Source organism: Polyergus mexicanus, unplaced genomic scaffold (genome assembly GCF_030449975.1).
Source record: "Polyergus mexicanus isolate NDT 795.1 unplaced genomic scaffold, iyPolMexi1.0 SCAF_9, whole genome shotgun sequence".
Lineage (NCBI taxonomy): Eukaryota > Metazoa > Arthropoda > Insecta > Hymenoptera > Formicidae > Polyergus > Polyergus mexicanus.
In genome coordinates this window covers 10612998-10632720 of record NW_027223329.1, presented here as the reverse complement: position 1 = coordinate 10632720, position 19723 = coordinate 10612998, and the positions used below count along the sequence as shown (strand labels likewise).

The 19723-nt window shown below is 35.5% G+C and overlaps 2 protein-coding genes across 5 annotated transcripts in view; both read right to left on the bottom strand.

Annotated features, from left to right (window-relative positions):
- LOC138936536 (A disintegrin and metalloproteinase with thrombospondin motifs 9) overlaps positions 1–6234 on the bottom strand; it is a 38690-nt gene extending 32456 nt beyond the window's left edge. For all 3 annotated transcript variants that reach the window (XM_070301989.1, XM_070301991.1, XM_070301992.1), the window contains exons 1-2: positions 5906–6234; positions 24–1325 (exon numbers count right to left, since the gene is read on the bottom strand). In XM_070301989.1, the coding sequence (XP_070158090.1) occupies positions 24–273 (250 nt within the window). In that variant the 5' untranslated portion in view covers positions 274–1325; positions 5906–6234. The remainder of the gene's footprint in view (positions 1–23; positions 1326–5905) is intronic.
- Positions 6235–7562: 1328 nt separating this feature from the next.
- The window catches only part of Bruce (BIR repeat containing ubiquitin-conjugating enzyme), a 35148-nt gene continuing 22987 nt past the window's right edge, over positions 7563–19723 (bottom strand). For both annotated transcript variants that reach the window (XM_070302060.1, XM_070302061.1), the window contains 14 exons: positions 18436–18718; positions 17726–18114; positions 16415–16564; positions 15271–15448; positions 14838–14983; positions 14448–14690; positions 14005–14229; positions 13530–13751; positions 11697–13067; positions 11066–11286; positions 10446–10685; positions 10086–10274; positions 9504–9638; positions 7563–9390 (listed from right to left, as the gene is read on the bottom strand). In XM_070302060.1, the coding sequence (XP_070158161.1) occupies positions 9115–9390; positions 9504–9638; positions 10086–10274; positions 10446–10685; positions 11066–11286; positions 11697–13067; positions 13530–13751; positions 14005–14229; positions 14448–14690; positions 14838–14983; positions 15271–15448; positions 16415–16564; positions 17726–18114; positions 18436–18718 (4268 nt within the window). In that variant the 3' untranslated portion in view covers positions 7563–9114. The remainder of the gene's footprint in view (positions 9391–9503; positions 9639–10085; positions 10275–10445; positions 10686–11065; positions 11287–11696; positions 13068–13529; positions 13752–14004; positions 14230–14447; positions 14691–14837; positions 14984–15270; positions 15449–16414; positions 16565–17725; positions 18115–18435; positions 18719–19723) is intronic.

Genomic DNA, 19723 nt, shown 5'->3' with positions numbered 1-19723 from the left:
AAAGAAAGAGAAGTAAGACTTACCCTCGTTTGTAAAATTCTGCTCGATCGAGTCCAATGTCGTAGTAATCCATGCAACACTGTTGGTCTGCTTCTCTCGCGCTTCATCGATGGCGACGATGCGATCGACCGTTGAATTGTTCCGCATTCGGCCAACATCTCCGATCCTGTCTACGTTGCGCACATTCGACCACAAGATTACTAACAATATCACGAGCAAAACGATGCCGAGAGCCGCGCTAATTGTGGCGATACGATTTGAAATTCGCGACATCTCTGCAAATCCTATTGATGCACACGCGCATCTATATTCGTTCCAAACGTATTCAGTGTTTTCTCGCGCTCTCCAAAGCGGTCACTAATACGTGTATATATATATATATATATGTATATGTATTTATCGAGAGATCGATTCCGCATCGATCTCATCGCGTACATCGTTCGAGCGAATCCATTCATCATTCTGTAAGAATCGCGTTGTCAGACCGCAGATTTCGCGCGCGCGCACGCGCGCGCGCGAACGCATATTTTGAAGTATTCGTGCCGGTATCTTCGTACATATATCCATAAAATTCTCCGCAGAAAGGTCTCAAGGTCTCTCCTCTTCCTCCTTTCGAATCTTGTTTTCTTCGCAGACGTCTCTTCGACAGAATGCAACTAGGATCGATGTAGCGTCCATTAAAGAACGCGCGGAAATATCTCGCCTATCTTTCTCAAAGAACCTCGACCGTACTGCTTGTGCTTGTGCGTATCGAAAGTGCGTGTGTTACTAGGAGAATAGCCGGCTGAAAGAGTTGAAATGCATCGCGCCACTCGTACCTGAATGCTCAAGAGCGGGTATCGTAGCTCATTGTTTGTCTAACGTCTAACGTGTTCCAATTTAGTCTTTTTAATCGTTCCTCTTACTCATTTCGCGTTTCGCGTCTTTACGCAGCTGGAAGCTTATGTTTATCGCGCCAACTTCTTTGCGCTCCTTCTCTTGAGGATCGCGCGAGAAACATTTTCGATCAAATCGGAGCGGCGAAAACACATGAATCGATGACGATGACGATGACGACCACGACCACGACCACGACACAACGACGACGACGACGACGACGATGACGATGACGACTACGACAACGACGACGATCACGACGACCACGATGATCACGGTGACCACGACGACGACGATGACGACGACAACAATGATGATAATGACGACAACGATCGAGACAATCGAAATCCTCAGTTTTCACGTAGGGCGCGATTTGACAAAATTCGCAACTAAAATTTATCCGCACTGTATGATTCAATCTTGCTTCAGCTGCTAAGCGCGATACTTTCCTAAAAGCAAATAAATGATTCTTTATAAACGAACAATTAGGTCGATAAAAGAATGTGTCACACCCGTCAAATAAAATGGTAAATAAAATTACACGCAAATTTCAAATAATCGCGGACTAATAAGAGCCAGAACGCGGATGGTAGTGCATCAGTTTCATAGAAAAATAAGTTTTCTATTACGTTTCACGAAATTTACTTGATGCTATATCAAGATTTTTTAAAAATAATCTCAATTCGAGATTTATAATAACCCCTCCTTACCCCCCTGGAGAGACGAAGGCGAGAAAAATATCGGGGCGAAGTCGCTGAATCGGGAATCGAACCCGAGTCTTTCGCTTGCCGGGCGATTGCTCTTACCTCTGACAATGAGCTATTCAGATCCCGCACCATCGATAATTCTCATTCGCCCGCGATTATTTGAAATTTGTGATGTCACACGAGAGCCTAATTTCTTAAATTTATTAGAATTACACGATTTTGCCACAAATAAAATTTCAATTTTTTTAAATTTGTTATTATATCAGAAAGAAATTGTATTGTGTCAAAAATGCAATTTTTCAGATTTTGCATTTAGCAATTTTAGAAAAACAGTGACAATAAAATTCCACAATAGAGTCTCTCTAAAGTAAAATAAATCAAATTTATATAATCAATTCCCAGGGATAGCAACTGTATCATGTATCAGGATATAAAATAATTATTTTCTGATATATGATAATTGCTTTCTCTGTAAAAAAATTAATTATACATATTACGCGTATTTAACAACATTTTGCATTACATATCTAAAAAAAACGAAAAAAAAAGAAATTGAAAGATTGATTGTTTTCTAAATAAATACATCCAACACACAATTGTAATTTACTAACAACAAAATTTCCCATGCGAACATTAACGAATCTTATTCGTAATATTAATCAAGCATAACTCCTAAATTTATTCTATTGTAGATTCTATTCAATCAAAAGGAAAACGTGTAAAAAAAATATAATATATAATACTATTGAAATACTACTTTTCTTAATAAAACGATTGAATATAATTCTATGTTCATTAGGAAATTCGGTTAGAAAGTTTATTAAAGAAAAGCTGCATATTAAATTTTATCGTTGTCAAATTATATCTCATAAATGTGTAATGAGCTCGAAATACATAGTTAGTTTTTGAAAAATGTAAACGAATAACATATAATTTTATAATTTTTCACGTTTTTTTTTTTTGGTATCATGTATAAGAAGTCTCTATCTGACACTCTTTATCTTTCTTGGAAAGATAATAATTTTCGTTGACTGCTGAGAAATTTGGAAGAAGCTTATAAATCAAAGCGAAGTAAAGCTAAACATTTAAAGCCAAGCAAACGCAACATAAATAAATGTAACTTTTTATTTATGAAGTCTCTTTTTAGGAAGATGATATTTTTAGTGAAACGTCGAAAAAAAGTTTTAGAAGAAAAAGCTTAAATTTTCGCAGCATCAAGGCTGAGGGCGAATCGAATACATATAAAAGTTGCTGGATGCGTGGCTATATCGACCTCGGAATTCTCTTAAGGTCTGGGTCAAATTATTCTCGTCATATATCACACGCCAAGTTTGATCAATCAATTAAACGATCGATAAATCTTTGTTTCGAAATTTCATAAAATCCGCACGATATATACATAGCTACTTTTTTCTTTTGACGTGCAATACAGATGCAAATACAATACTTTTGTAATAATTATTTTCTCCGTCAATCTGACGAACAAGTATTGTTCTACTGTAATATTGTAATATGTACATATTTGACAATAAATATATATAATAAAGTATATTTATGATCTTTAATGTAAGAAAATTTTTTTATTTATCGGTAGTATTTTCACGCAATAACTAAAGAAAGAAAAAAAGAAAAAAAGGAGCAGAAAAACAAACATATCTCGTAGATTCACAAAAAATTGTTTCTTCTTATCAACGCATTTTTATGTTTGACATAAAAAAATTCTACTAATCTATAAAATTCTGTTAATCTATCTGAGATTAACTAAATAATGTGGTTTTTATTATCTATTTGACTTACTGAAGTTTAATTAGCTAAAAAGCCTTTTTTTTCTCAATCGTGTTTATACACATAAATGAATTATACATAATACAATAGAATAGTATCTATCGATATTCGACACTTATCTGACGACATTAGTTTTTATTCCCTGACAATGTCAAATTAGACACGAAATAGGAAATAGCAAATAATAAAAAAATTTTTACCTTACGATGTGTATTAAATATTTATGATATTGTGATGGGAGAAAATGAAAGTGGTCGCTGTGCCTTATGTACCTAAAATGATTTTTCTACTTACTATTACAACGTGAATAATTTGACAATCCTTGTTGGTAGAATTCTTAGAAAAGAATTTTTCTATCGAAAAAAAGCTTGGATCTATGTGTATACAACTGTGTAAATAATATATATTTAGTATATATTATCATATACACGCGCTCGCGCGCGCGTGTGCATATGCGCACGTATATACATGAATCTGTAAAATTATGCCTATATTCATTTATATGTGTGCAAGAAAAAGCAATATATCTAATGTGTTTGTTTGTTTCGAAATTGATAAAATTAATATAATGCAGCTGTTCCTCTCTGTGCGCGCATATTTTTTCTATGATAAAATAGAATTCGGCAATTACATGTTCGAAATTATTCTGTCACGATGTATTCACGCTACACAAAACCATTTACATTAAACAAAAGGAAAGGATCCTTCGCGACAAAATTCTCTTGCTTTTATTACAATCGATGGACGCACACATCAATGGTTAATGGAATTTGGTTTAAATTATATTATCGCTCGTGTCTACATCTCATCGTACGTCGAAATTTCTCGGACAAATACTTTGGTCAAAAAAATTGATGGTGAGAGTCACTTAGCCTTGCAATGCTGCAGACTAATAAAATTAACATTTTGTCGCGTTTCTTATCGAAACTTGGCCATATCAAGATTGATTCACAGCTACCGACAAAAATCAATACCGAATAGAGAGAATAGACGAATCTCCTCGTTCATTTTTACACTATCAATCCGATAAATCTATCCGTAGAATGACTTAACGTTAAAAAGAACAAAAAAAAAACATTTAAAGACGGATTTAATTTATTGGTATTAAATTAGTATTATTTAAAAAAGGAAAAGAAAAAGAAACGGTGTACTTTATATAAATCTTTATCGCATGGAAAAAGTGAAAAAAGCATCATTTACGTTAATATACACACATATGTACATATATATATATAAGAAGATATAGTGAAATTAAATCGTATAAAAAGAAATAAAACTTTCATCGCGCCCGTCGTTTATCTCAATTTTTTTGAAATATAAACGCTCACGCACCTGACGGCGACACCTAACAAATTTGACTTGTTGGCACACGAATCATAATCTGTTGATACTCTGAAGTTGAAGTTGAATTAAATTACTTTGTATTTTCTCAGTGTTTCCGCATAGTTTATGGTAATTTTGTATCAATCACGAATTTTACGGATATCGATTGGAATCAAGCTTATTGTCAACGTTAAGAGTCTACTAACGAGTCTTTATCCCCCCTTCCCTCCTCCTCCCCTCCCCCTCCCTCGCCACTGCCGCCGCCGCCGCCGCCGCCAATAGCGCGCGCATGCATACGCACACGCACGCGAAATCGCGCCATACATACATACGCACGCGCGCGGAAACAAGCTCGAACGAGGCGAGGAATGTAACTAGATGGAAACCGGTAGTGTGTCATTTTCAACTTGCACGTACCGTCTGATTTTAAATTTGTATAAATTTACACGCCTGTAGATACATACACGAATACAAACACATTTCTTTCCACCTGCCTCGTCACGTATCGCTATCGCTACGAACGTTGACTCGAAATCTTCGTTTAATGCAAATGGTTGTGAGCGATAGTCACCGAGAACTCTAGCTCCTATGAAAGAGTTGTACTGAATTTATGCTACTGAAAAAAGAATCACAGATACGACGATCGGAACGAATACTTCAAATTTATGCGAAATATCAATCGAAGAATCTACTTTTCCAATTGCCTTTTATAAATCCTACATCAAGAACGATCTTGAAACCATCTTGATGAAAGAGGCGAAAAGAATTCTCTAAAAACGAAAGAAAATGAAGACGGAAATTACAAAGCTTTCCCCATAGCTTTTTAACGTGTATATAAATAGCGCGTCTTTAAAAAAAAATTGGAATTTTCTTAAGCTTTGGGAATAAATTGGTCGATCGTATGGCGCGGGATGCGCGCGCACACGCGATACAGTCTCGCTCTAAGCCTAAAAATACAAATTTAAATATTGCGTAACGCGTCGGTGTCGGTAGCAACCACTCATTTTCGCGGGCAATAATCCGCGGAGGGGAGGGAGAAAGAGGGAAAATAGTTCTACCCAACGCGATACAATTCGGTGTGACATTTGTAAGAATATATTGAATATATTTTGTAAGAACATATGACGCCTATTCTTAATATTTTCGCTATTCGTTATATCACATAAGTAAAAATATCACATACGTCATGGCGTGTTGTAATATAAAACACTTACCACAGTCCCAATCGGATGAAAATCGGAATATGTGGACTAATGGAATATGTTGTGCGTACGCGCGCAAACAAACTCGGCAAAACTTTGCGACAAACAAATCGACATATTATCCACGTTCACGCTATTATTGAAACCATACACCATGAACCCGACGATATCAAGTACCTTCGCGCGCGGAGAGAAATGAAAGAATAAATGCGCGGAGCCGGAAAGCGCGATGACGATGACGACGATCGACGCGATCCAACGACCGATCTGACCCGCTCGCACTCTCGCACGCATCGATTGGAACTGAAATCTGAAATCGGTCCTACGTCCTACGTCCCACGTCGCACAATCACAGTCTCATCACCCATCCCACATCCCACGTCCCAAACTACTCGAAGACTCGAACCGAACCTCGGAGCGGCAAATCCCCCGCGACCTACGCCCCACCACGCGACCTACACCCCACCACCCATCACACGATAGCAGCGGACAACGATCTCGCAGAGTCTGTGGCCTCTGTGGTCTGTTATATTATTTTGTACTCTGCTACCATCTATCGTCTATAGTCTATAGTCTATAGCAATGTTTCGTAACGCGCATCGTGATTTATCTATTGCAGATATATATCTTTTGTCAAGAACGCGCCAAAATATATATTAATTGATATTCATATTCTATATTGAAATTATTCTGTTTAATATTTTTTTACACCACATCAAACACGCATCTGAAAAATATGCAATATATTGTACAATATATCTTTCTCCTTCTCATTTTTCTTTTCCACGAAAAAACGGCGAAAAACCTTATAATTTTATATTCTATATATATATATATTCTGAAAATTTACTTACTGTACTCACGATAATAATGCTGCATGTATAAAATCACTGCACTCGAAAAAAAGAAAACAAGAGCGACATTTTTTTTCTCAAACGGATAGATGATTTCTATGATTCGAAATATATACAAGATGTAAATTAGAGCATTGCTAATGCCGCGAGCGCAAACTTGAACGAATTTTACAAATCGACGTAACAATTTTACACGACAGTTTACGCGAGACGCGAGATAACGACCAACGGACTCTAGTCCCCGGTCGCCGCCGGGGACTCCTCGGTCCGATTTCCGATTCTCGCATGCACCAACTGAATTTTGGCTTCAAGCTACCAAAATGATCAATTCAAATATTCAAAAGGATATCAGACTTCACATGATGTGTACATATATACAAGTGTGTGTGTGTGTGTGTGCGTGTGCGCGCGCGTGCGATAAAAATCTCTTAACTCTTTCTAACTTGTATAATGCGATGTAAGCTGTAGCTGTATGCTAAAGATGTTACAAAGCCCATTGCATTAAATAATCAAGATCAAAAAATTTTTACTCTTTTTGTCCTGATTGTTTAATCAGAGCATCACACGGATGCCATGCACTGAAGATTAAGATTAAAAATTGAAATTTGATCAATTAAAAAAAGAAAATTTTAGTTCGTTTTGTCCCGAGTAGTCAAATTCCAATCTTTAATTTATAATATTCAGTACATAATCTGATATGAGCTTAACGTCTTTCCAAAGCCATATATAGCAATTGTATCGATAGTAATCTGGTTAAGAATGGTAACAATAATAAAAAGTAAAAATATTAAACTAGATAAAGATGAAAAGCTATCTCAAAACAATGTAATTTTATTCGTTCATATGGTCGATTCATATGAAATTTACGTGTACTGAGTATAGCTGTTACAATTACAAAGAGCAATTTTCGTTTACATGAGAGAAACATACCAACAATTCCTCCGTTTTCCAAGATATCATTTTAGTCGTTTGTTCAAAATCGACACAGAACACGTACTATTATATTAAATGTTATCTAAAATGATGTATCTAGATCGTCATCTCTCGTTCTTTAGTTGACAAGTCGTCGTTTAGATTTGATCATCGCGCGCAGGGATGTCCGCTACATCAGAACCCTGAATTATTTGCACCCTCAAGCCAATTTTCATCATCGTTATTGTTTCTTCTTTACATTTTCTCGCGTTTTAGCAACGAACTATGTAACGTTTATCGGTTATATCTCGTCCATATAGTAAATGAATAGTTATAGTAAAACAGATTTACTAATAACCCAAAAGGAATGATATTATGTGTCCAAGCGTGAAACAAATATATATTTGGAAAGAAAAAGACAAAGGAAAACAAAAAAATCACGTCGGCATTACAAGTATATATCACAAACGTACAAAAGAGAAAAATGTATGCACGTGTATAAAAGTGTGTGTGTGTGTGTGTGTGTGTGTGTGTGTGTGTGTGTGTGTGTGTGTGTGTGTGTGTGTGTCGGAATATATACACAAGCTTTGATTATTCATAAGATAGATTACTTTTTAAGAATAGACAGATCGGTCTTAAAACTTTTGTAACAGCATATATTCGTGGGTTATCAGCTTCTTGAAAAACGCGGAAATTGGCAGCAAGGAGAATCAATAAGCGTGATGTTCAAAATTAGCACGAAAGTGCAATTAGTTATAAGTTGTGCTACATAAACGAGGAACATGTATAATAAATATCGAATAACAGTTGTAGTACTTATGGTAGTACAAAGTAGTAGAATGCAGCGTACACGTACTATAGCAGCGGCTATAAAAAAGTATCTACTACGCACGAGTTTGTTACATTCGCGCTACTTATTCTCTGTCTCTAATTGTCTTTCTCTCTCTTTCTCCCCTTCATTCTCTCGTTATTCTTATTCTTCTTGCTTATGTGCATTCATTGATTCGTTAATTAATTAATTAATTTATTTATTTATTCATTTATTTATTCTTTCTTTCATTCATTCATATTCTCATTTATTTATTCTTTCATTTATTCACTTACTCTCTTTCTATCACATTCACACTGCGCGCACGCTTTCTCTCTATCGTAAATCCTTTCTCGTCTTATTTTACCACATCTTACATTTGTCTACCTACCTACATCTTGTAATCACTATCATCATTGTAATCATCGTCATCGTATCATTATATATATTCGATCGAAAATCGTTACTGCTTTCTTTTCTATAATGGCTGGCCAATCATCGGCATAATTCAGTTGCAACCGGTACAGGATATCTATGTACTTGATTTCAGTCCATTGTGTCATTTTTCAATGTCCATTTGTTCACCTCGTAACACAAACAATAGACTCTTTTTAAAATGTCCAACAATGTCTATTAACATCCTTTAGCTATTCACACATTTTCGAGACCATCTTTTCCATCTCGATATCTGTGTCGATGTCGTGATGGACGTGACTACTCGTACTGCTTGGAACTATATTGTTGGTAGTGATTGGAGTAGTCGCGGATGCCGCAACCGTCGACGGTGTGTTAGGTGTTGTGGTTCCTGGGGTTCCTGAAAGTTCGATGGGTGAGCCTGGCGATGCGAGAGGTTCGACCAAGTCCTCTAATCCTTTGGGAGTTGGCAGTTTATTTAATTCTTCCCTCAATAATCTATAATGTCTCTGTAAAGCGGAAAAAACATTCCGTAAAGTTATGTTTGTAATTGTGTGCACGAACTTTTTAAAAAACCTTCATGTGATACATTATTCTCTTAGAAAATGTGCGTGATGCTTACCCTCAGAGACAATGCATTGAGAGAAATGGTACGACCTGATCTGCGATCCGATCCGTGCATTTCCATATCTCTTATCCATCCTTCTAATTGCGCAACAATTTCATGTCTTTTTATCCAAAAGTGAGTATGTATAACCTGTGTCACGAAATAATCAAAGTTTATTTATCCGCGAAAGCAACGCGTTGTAAAGTCATACGTAACCGAAATTTTTCGTTTCCTAGATAATCTTTAGAAATTTAATCTTAGGGTATAAATGACTGATATGATATAATAATTATTAACTTAAAAATTCACGGGCGAATAAGAGCGCGAATGGTAATGCGTCAGTTTCATAGAAAAATAAGTTTTCTATGAAACTGGTTATGTTATAAAACTTATTATTATTACAATATTAATATAATTTTGCTTCATTAGAATAATATTGTATATATTTTAATGTTTTAAGCATTATTTTATATATATACACAATATTATCGTATTCGATTTATACATTGGAGTAAATGTATAATAAAACTGGAGACACACTTATTAAATAGGGGGGAGCGGAAATTTTTTTAAATGCCATTTTTGTTATATACATACCTCCTTGAAACATGGACAAGGATTGCGAATTTGATCGAGCATTGCCCATTTGGCGGTAGCCTGACAAATATTCGCATTATACTCTTGACTAGATTGAGCACCGCTCGACGTGCCCCGTGATCGTTCATATCCAGGTTCGTTGAAATAAGGTTCGGATACCAAGATTAGCGATTGTATCGATACCAAAACCTATATTCAACAGAATTATAATAATGTTATAATTTGAATCTTTTGTTTTAAAATTTTCAAATTCTTTAAAAAAATCTATTTTGATGCAAGATTGAGTTTTAGGTATATTACCGGAAAAATTTTAATGCAACAAGTCTGATTTCCTGCCTGGAAGAAAGAGAGAGAACTTACCTGAAGAAAACTACTTGTATGCGCATTCCACTTTTCCTCGGGCCGACCGTGCCAAGTATTTAGTACGCTGAGACAGACCTTTCCGTCATTATATAAATTCGGATTAAAACGTACAGTGTGACGACCGGTTGTCTCTAAGTTTATTAACATTGGGCTATTAGGATAGTCGGGAGGGAAGTATACGTCAAATTCAAAACAGCCGTTTGCGTACGGTGTTTCTGCTGGCCCCGTTATGAGTACCTTTAACAATCGTATACATCGTGTCACATTGCGGCCAACATGAGAGACATGAGTTGCCGAATTTAATCCTTAAATATACCGACATCATCGAAACAAATAAGATATTTTTTTGCGCATTTATACGCTACTGTTTACTAAAATTATAATAGCATAAAAGAGTCACAAAATATAATCGCTTTTTTACACTAATAATTTCTTTTTCATCTCATAATTGATTTACATAAAATAAATTTCGCGCAACTACGCGCACACACACACACACACGCGCGAGCGCGCGCGCACACACACGGAGCCTTTGATTTGAACATAATGATAATTAATGTGTTGCGCATACATGAAATAAATCAAACAGATGATACTTATAATAATATAATAAATACCTTCATAATGTCCAGTCTATCTGCATCACATCTCACAAACACGCTGCTACTGTAAGACAAAGGTAATGCTGTCGAGAGCGTGACGGCTTCTTGGGCTAATCTTTTTACTCGTGTCGGATGACTCCTCTCGCCGGCAGCCCTCATATTTGATTCAAAGTGATATGAAATGGTGAATTTATAACCTCCGCCATCTGGATTCTCGGTAATCATTTCATAGGTATCTATGGCACAAAGAAACAAGTATTAATTGTCAATATTATAAATATATATGTATATATTTTTAACTTTAATACTATTAGTCTTAGTTTCTTATAGCCATTTGCGCAAAACTCTTAAAAAATTCTACAAAAATTCTTGATAATTATAGATAAGAAAAAAAAAATTGTATATATTGTATAAATTCAACTTGTAATTGTATCAGGATAATTTTTAGCAGTTTCGAAATTTTCAAAAAACTTTTTATTTCTAAAGTGTACACATGACACTTTCTTCCCTTATACTCTTAAAGATGTTTAATAATTGTTAATCCAAAAATAAATTGTAGCTATAATATTATTGAGAGATATATTTTGCCTATACATGTGTATATCAGATAAATAAATTTTATGTTTACAATTAGCAAGAGACCTACCAAACTGCAAATTTTTCATAACTTCCAAATAACGATGCTCGAGGCTCGAGCGCAATGGTAATTCAGGCACCGTTGGACTTGATCCGGGCAACTCCTCGCCGATACCGGATAATCGGCACGTGGCATTTTGCACTATGGTCGCACTTTCTTGTATATCAGGAATCAACGTGGCTAAGCCTTCATCTTGCTCGGTATCATCAGGATATTTGGAAGTTGCTTTTATATTTGTTTTATTGCCTCTCGTGCGATTTATCTTGTTCACATATGTGTCCACGCACACTCTCATACTCGATAAAAGGGACACTACGGATGGCTCTCCACCCGATCTACTGCCGCGCGGTAATAATAGCGGTGCCAGTTGACTGGAGAGAGCCATGGCTCGGAGTAGTTGCAGGACCGCACGGTATAGAGGAATATGCCTGGCCATATCCAAAACGGAATCGTTTCGCAAGTACGATGATAACGCCGGAAGTAGACAGGAACGCGCTAGTAGATCGGGGAATGTGGCGGGTAACTCCTGTTGCGGTTGCCCATCTCCCGACGTACCGATGTAACTAGCGAGAACCTGCAGCAACACTGTTACATGCTCATCCTCGCATCGTTGACGTAGCAGCGCCTGCTCAACGTTCCACGACTGCTGCGTGGATCCGGTACCAAAGCCGGTACCTTTCGCCCAGTATAGATGCGAATTATCATCGCTGCGTCCCCCGATTCCGCCACCATCGCTCTGATCCGTTTTATGTTCGGCCGAACCATCATTCTGTCCAGTTTGATGCGTGAATATTGCTAGGCAATTCAACAGCAATAGCATGGCGCCCACTTCTATAGTCGTCCCCCGTAAAAGCAGCCCGTCATCGGTGCTTGGTGGTGTAGCGTCCAGCAGTTGCTTCAAAACTTGAAACGGCAGAGTTGGCAACGATGCGGCCAATGGCGAGGACAGCACTTCGCCGCCCTCGCCGTCATCGGAAACGCCGAGAGCGAGCCGTAGCAAACACTGCGCCCGTTTTTTGTCTCTCAATAGCACTTCAGCGTAACCTGGTAGTCTGAGAAACAGACCAAAAGCCGCGAGAGAATGCGGCGGTACGTACGGAGCGGGAACTGATGTCTTTGCACAATTGCTCGTTCTACCTTCCTCCAGAGCTTCGTAAATATCATCATTGGTTTCTAACTTTACCCAATCAGCGTCCGTCTGTTCCGGCGATGGTGACTTCTCGACGAAGAATGATGGCCTACCAGAATCTGGATATACCAGCGGTAAATGACGCGCCAACACTGCCAAACCACCGCCGGCGCTGAACACGCCCAATGAGCTCTCTATGCTTCTATAGTTTAACAGTTCGCTGTCGTTTTGCTTCGTCGTATTTGCCTCTTCTGCAAGTAAATGCGCGAGCATGAATGAAAAATGGTGACTCGTAAAAATATTCGTATTTTCTTTCAAAATTGTGTAATATTCCCCTTAAAAGAGAGAGGGGGGAGGGGGAAGAGAGAGAGAGAGAGAGAGAGAGAGAGAGAGAGAGAGAGAGAGAGAGAGAGAGAGAGAGAGAGAGAGAGAGAGAGAGAGAGAGAGAGAGAGAGGAGAGATGTTGTAGAATTATCCTTATTTTATAAAAACTGTACTACTAATTAAAAGCTTTCAATTTTCAATTTGATATAAATTTTAAGTTAAAGAACAACAACAATATACATATGTATTTATATATATAGATAGCATAGTAAAAAACAAGAAATTTCAATAAAGTATCAGACAGCTAATTAATCACACAGCATCTTACCATCGGGATATAATATCAAATATGGTTGTTGTTTAATACTAAATAAGAGACGAACATATACCTTTAGAGTCCTTGTTACGTTGACGCAAAATGAGGTGTAAGCACGGTTCGGACAACGATATTCCGCTATCCTCGGCAATTGCCAAGAGTTGCGCGATCGTAAGTTGAGGCGGTAGAGGAATATTTGGACGAGATGAATGTATTAGGTACTGCTGATTTGTCGTGTTGGCCGGATTCGCTTGTGCATTATTAGTTGAAGCTTTACCCGTTACTGGCGTTCCATCTGCAGCAATGCGATTGTGAAACAATAGTGAGAAAGATACTATGTAATCCATTTGAAAAATCAATGATTAATTCTTTCAACTTGAATATATTACACCCAGTTAGATACACGCAGATTTATAAGATAAACACAGAGAATGTTCTGTATTGCTTATAATATTGCCAATATCATCATCTTTTCAGTTTGAAAAAGCAAAGAATAATTACTGGAGCTTGTAAATATGGTAAAAGTATTATCAATAACCAAAACTTACCCGAATTTAAACGTGTTTTTCTTACGATAGGACCACGCGCTTGGGATCTATTCGATGCTTCTTTAGCCCGTTTATCTTTCGCCGTATTCCCAGCAGCTACACTGAGTGTATCTACTACTAATGCCATTCCAGATTCCCACAATTCACGAGAACGATTATTTCCTATAGTAGAACTTGTTTCGTTACCCTTGTACGAATTAGGAAGCAACAAGAGAAGCCACGTCCCTTAAAAATTAAATTTTATAATGTTATAATGTCCATACATGTTAAAAATATTTCAAGCAATCTTTTCTAATACTTGCATCTATTTTCTATTCGCTTTTATATATATTTTATTCCGAGTAAGTTTTAATAATAATTATTCTTATTTAATACTAATTTGTTTAAATTTAATTTGTTTATAATGTGTGTGTGTGTGTGTGTGTGTGTGTGTGTGTGTGTACCTGATACTTGTTGTAGTATATCTGCCACTGTTGCTTGCGTCGACATGTATAATAATTGATGATAATGTCCGAGAGGATGAGCAGGGTGCGGCGGCATAGATGGCATACTGTGATTGACCGCAGTTGTTGAAACTTTCATAGGAGCTTCTGATGTTACAGAAACTAATACCTTTTCTCCTTCCAAGAGAAGTTGGAGAATCAATCTTCGCGTAAATCCAGAAATGCCGTGAAGATATCGCACATCTGATAATGTAACATATTATTATTCGATAAAGGTTGATTTCGTTGAATTAATCAATTCACCATCACAATACGTTATTAACGGGGGAAGAAAAAAAACTCGAAATTATTCAAGCAATATTCAATATCACAGCATATACATTCACTTACTTGAAGTAGTTCGTTGTTGGGAAATCACTTCAATCAAAAGTTTTGCTAATAACTTTTGATTAGCAAAGTGACACCAGCAACATCTTGATAGGAATTTAATCATGGCACTTTCCAACGACGTGTATGATGCGCTTGTTTTCGAGAAACTGCAATATGTCATAATATGCATATAGAAAATTTTTTATTTATTATCTAAAAGACATAAATAATATAAGTTTATATAGCAATCACGAACACACAGATGACAAACTCGTGAGATATTATTTGTGAATTAATTGTACTTTGTTGGCAAATATCGAAACTACGAGCCAATACTTTTATGGTTTTATATTATTTACATCATATAGAATACCTTCTTGTAGTCTTTATGTGTCTTCCCTGAAATATATATGTATATTGTCTGAAACGTTCATGTTAACATGAACATAAATACCTTGACGCTACCGAGGCTGGACTTTCAATCGGACGATTACTAAGAAGCGATAGAAGTGGCAACCAGAAACCATGGCCCTCTTTGCCAAGCCAATCACGCATTCTACCTTCTGAACATACAAGTGTCAAAAATTCTATCACTATCGATATACTCTCTGGTTTTGTCATGCATAGTCCACCTGGAAAATAAATAAATAAAACAATATACATATTTATGTAACACCTCTTTTGTGCAAGAGTAAAAATCTTATTTCGACATTGTAAAATTCATATTTTTTAACATTATCGTTCAAAATTCATATGTATAATAAAAGGTTAAAAAAAAATTGTTATTTTATATACGGTCTGTCCCAAAAGTTTCCAAACTTTCTTTGTATAGACGATATTAGTAGCGCTTTATCTGTTTAATGTCTTCGTAGAAGCTTCGTTAAAAATTCTGGTAAGTTTGATCGAGATCCCACTAACAGCTGATTTACCATAGGGGCAAAAGTGAAGTTATCTCTTTGATACTCATCAAAAAATCACCATGGAGCAAAGAGCCAACATCAAATTGTATGTTAAATTGTGACTTGCTAATTCCTGTAATAGTCTCGATGAGTCTCATGGACATGCAACGATCCTTTTTGATCAATTCACAAATCTTTTTCTACGGTTTCGTCCGTTCGATTGATCGATAGCCGTCCGCTGCGCTCGTCATCTTCCAGCGATTCTCTGCCGTCCCAAAACTTTGTGAACCCTTCATAAACTGCTGTACGTGATAGTGCTTGATCTTCATAAGCCTTCTATAATATTTCGAGTATTTTTGTAAACGATTTGCTCAATTCAACACAGAATTTGATGTTGGCTCTTTGCTCTATGGTGATTTCTTGACAAATATCAAAGAGGTAACTTCTGCCCTATGGTAAATCAGCTATTAATGGGATCTGGATCAAACTTATCAGAATTTTTAACAAAGCTGCTACAAAGTTAACGTGACCTTGATTAAACAGATAGCGCTACTAAAAAATCGTACAAAAAAGTTTGGAAACTTTTGGGACAGACCGTGTATAACTTTACACAATACATATATAATTTCTATTTTTTTTTTAAATACAAATTTAAAATTATTTAGAAATAAGTTCTTTGTGTTAAAGCTATATATCTACCAGAATAATTATTCGAGCCGGAACTGGAATCTGTCGCCTTATCGTTCTTCATCAAAGAGATATCCGCAGTCACATTATTTTCGTTACTGTCACCCGATGCCATTTTATTATTCCGCTGCTGTTTTTTTAACTTCTCCAAATTACAGAAATCTAAATATCAAAACATTATTGTTCATAAAAGAATTTTCAACTATTTGAATCCATTTAAAATCATCTTATACAATCTATACTTTGGGATAAATTTTTATCTATACTTTTATATATCCGTAATGCATAATTACGATTGCGCATGTGCATATAACTAAATTATTTTTCATTTGCTTCCCATTTCATTATTTACAAGTTATATGTATCTTTACATAACTTGACAAAAATAAATTAAATTTATGTAATTGGAGTCTCTTAAATTTTCTTTTCGTTTTTAACAAATATATTTTTAAAAAGTTTTTAAAAGTGTAATGTGTATGAAAAACTATATACAGTGTGTTCGAAAAGTCCCAGATTATCTGTTTTTCTCGGAAAATACGCGGAAATAAAATATATTCTCGGAAATAAAATATCTCATAAAATATTTAATTTTCGATAATCTTACCATAATACTTTTATGTACAGAATAATGAGACAAATCCATAAGTGTAAAAAAACAGCCAATAATTGTTTAAAAAAATACATTGTAAATAATTACATACTTTTTCTTAAAAACAATTATTTTTTTTATATTAATTGATTTGTCTCATTATTCTGTACATAAAAGTATTATAGTAAGATTATTGAAAACTAAATATTTTACGAGATATTTTATTTTTTATATCAAAACATCTCAGAATAAGATATAAAATAACTCAAAAAGTATTTAATAAAAAAATATTTTATCATAGTGTTTTGGAAAGCACTCAAGATGGGCTATAAGAATATGCAATAAAAAATATAGTATTCCATTTAAAAAATTAAATGTGACCTTCATCTGTCCTTCAAATAACTCTTCAAGATCAAACCAATGCTATCGTCTTATGGCTCCCTCGAAACCATACAATTTTTGTCCAAAATATTTTTTTGCGATGTGTATTTTCCGAGAAAAATAAGTGGTCCGGGACTTTTCGAACACGCTGCATATATATATATATATATCCAAATATCAGGGGGTGCAATACAGTTAATGAATATTATATTTAATGCGTGTATGTATGTATGTATGCGTGCGTGCGTGTGTGTGTGTGTGTGTGTTTAAAACGTACATCAAATATCAAATTATATTCGTAATTCTATCGCAAATTGTACATCGTCCATTATATATAGAATAAAAAGTTGAACCTGTTATCGATGCCGTCAGTAATGCTGGAACCCCGGAGTCAATCAATTGTTGAGTACCAGGCGGAGAACACGCCGCTGCGGCGACAGTCAACAATTGTCCCTCTGTCAGATGTAATCGTTTATGTTTCAACAACGCAAATCGACAGTACCATTCCTCTGCATTAATTTCACCCCTTTTATTATCCGTTTTCTTATTCTCGCTCTTTTTATGATCGTCAGATTTAGAGGTGGTCGGATCCGTCGGAATATCTGATTCTAGTATTTGAACCCATTCCAAAAGCAAAATCAACAGTGATGGCCTCACATAGCAAAAAGCGCATAAAACAGAATCAATCGCTTGTTTCAAGGCCGAATTGTTTCCAAGTACCAAGGTCCATTTGTACAACGAGCTGTTCTCAATAAGAAATTTTCGGGATTAATTGACAAATTGAATATAATAAAATTAACAATTTGTATGTAAAGACATCTTATATAATAATTTTGATAAAAATAAGAAAATTAAAATTACAAATCTTAATATAATCTAGTAGAAAAAAAGTTTATTTTCTATCATTTATAATATACAGATTTTTGTCATATAGAGAAAAACTCAACAAAGTAAAAAATAAAATTTATGTAATAATAATATTGCAAGTCAGTTTAATCCATGCAATAAACAAACAAAGGAGTTCAAAAGATAAAAGTAAGAATATGCAATTAAATAGTCTTACTAGAACAACTCATCCGTTAGTAAAACATGCAGATCGTAATTGTGGTTTTGCTGTTGCTGAGTCTTCCAGATGATGGAGGATACACAATGTATGTATACAGCTGGTGGATTCACGGAATTGAGATTATTATTCGTTTGAGATATCCCATTTGCAGCAGATATTTGCAACCATGTAAGAACTGCTTTCATGCGAGCTTCCATACTAGAATCCCGAATGGAACACAATTGCTGAAGTAATTCAACAACCAACTGTATAATGGAAGTTTCCTGAGAAGTCACAGCCCCTGTCAAATATCAACATAGCCATTAATGGATATTATTACGGTATCATATAAGCTCGGAAAAAAGAGAGAAGATTACTATTGCATTAAATGTTTTGTTCATAGGCAGCCTTAGTCTTTATCTTAAGCAACAGATAATTGTTATCGATATCAATGTTAACTCGAAGAATTTCATTTGTATATATATATATATATATAATTTATTATATGTAAAAAATAAACAATGTATATGTGTATATATAAGGGCTGTCCATAAAGAAACCAAATTTTAAAAAGCGCTCGAATGACGTGGGACTATCTGCCTTGTGGCGCTATGTAGTGGAATTCTTTAGCAACTTTCTCACATCACGAGCATAACGCTATCAAAGCTTAGTTTATGTTTTATGATGATTTGAATGAGATTGTGTTCGTGACAATTTTCTAGACATAGCAGTTTTTTTTTTTTTTTTTAGTTTTTCTTGCAGAGTTTGAAAGAGTTAGTGAGAAAGGAGAGTAAGGGGCTGAACAACAGTCGTCATGTGTTTTGCCAAAAACTTGTTGATAAGGAACAATGCGTGTTCGGCTGCATTGTCGTGGTATAGCATCGATGAATTGCTGGCCCACGTCTCCCGCCGCTTCTTTATCACTGCCTCTCTCAAACGCTGTAAGAAAATTAAAAAAGAAGAAGAAGAAGAAAAGAAAAAGAAGAAGAAAATCGCTATGAACGACGACTTCATTCAAAATAACATAAAACATAAACTAAGAACGGTACCGTCATGCTCGTGATGTGAGAAAGTTGCTAAAGAATCCCGTTACATAGTGCCACAAAGCAGATGACCCCGTGTCATCCCATTTGAGCGCTTTTTTTAAAGTTCGGTTTCTTTAAGACAGCCCTTGTATGGGAAAGTAATAAGCCAGTTATGCAACACATTAAATAAATTAAAGAAAATCGTTAAACAAAAATAATAAAAAAAGTTTTAGTATCTATTTTACACAAATATAAACAATTGTTCATATTTCTTGATTTAG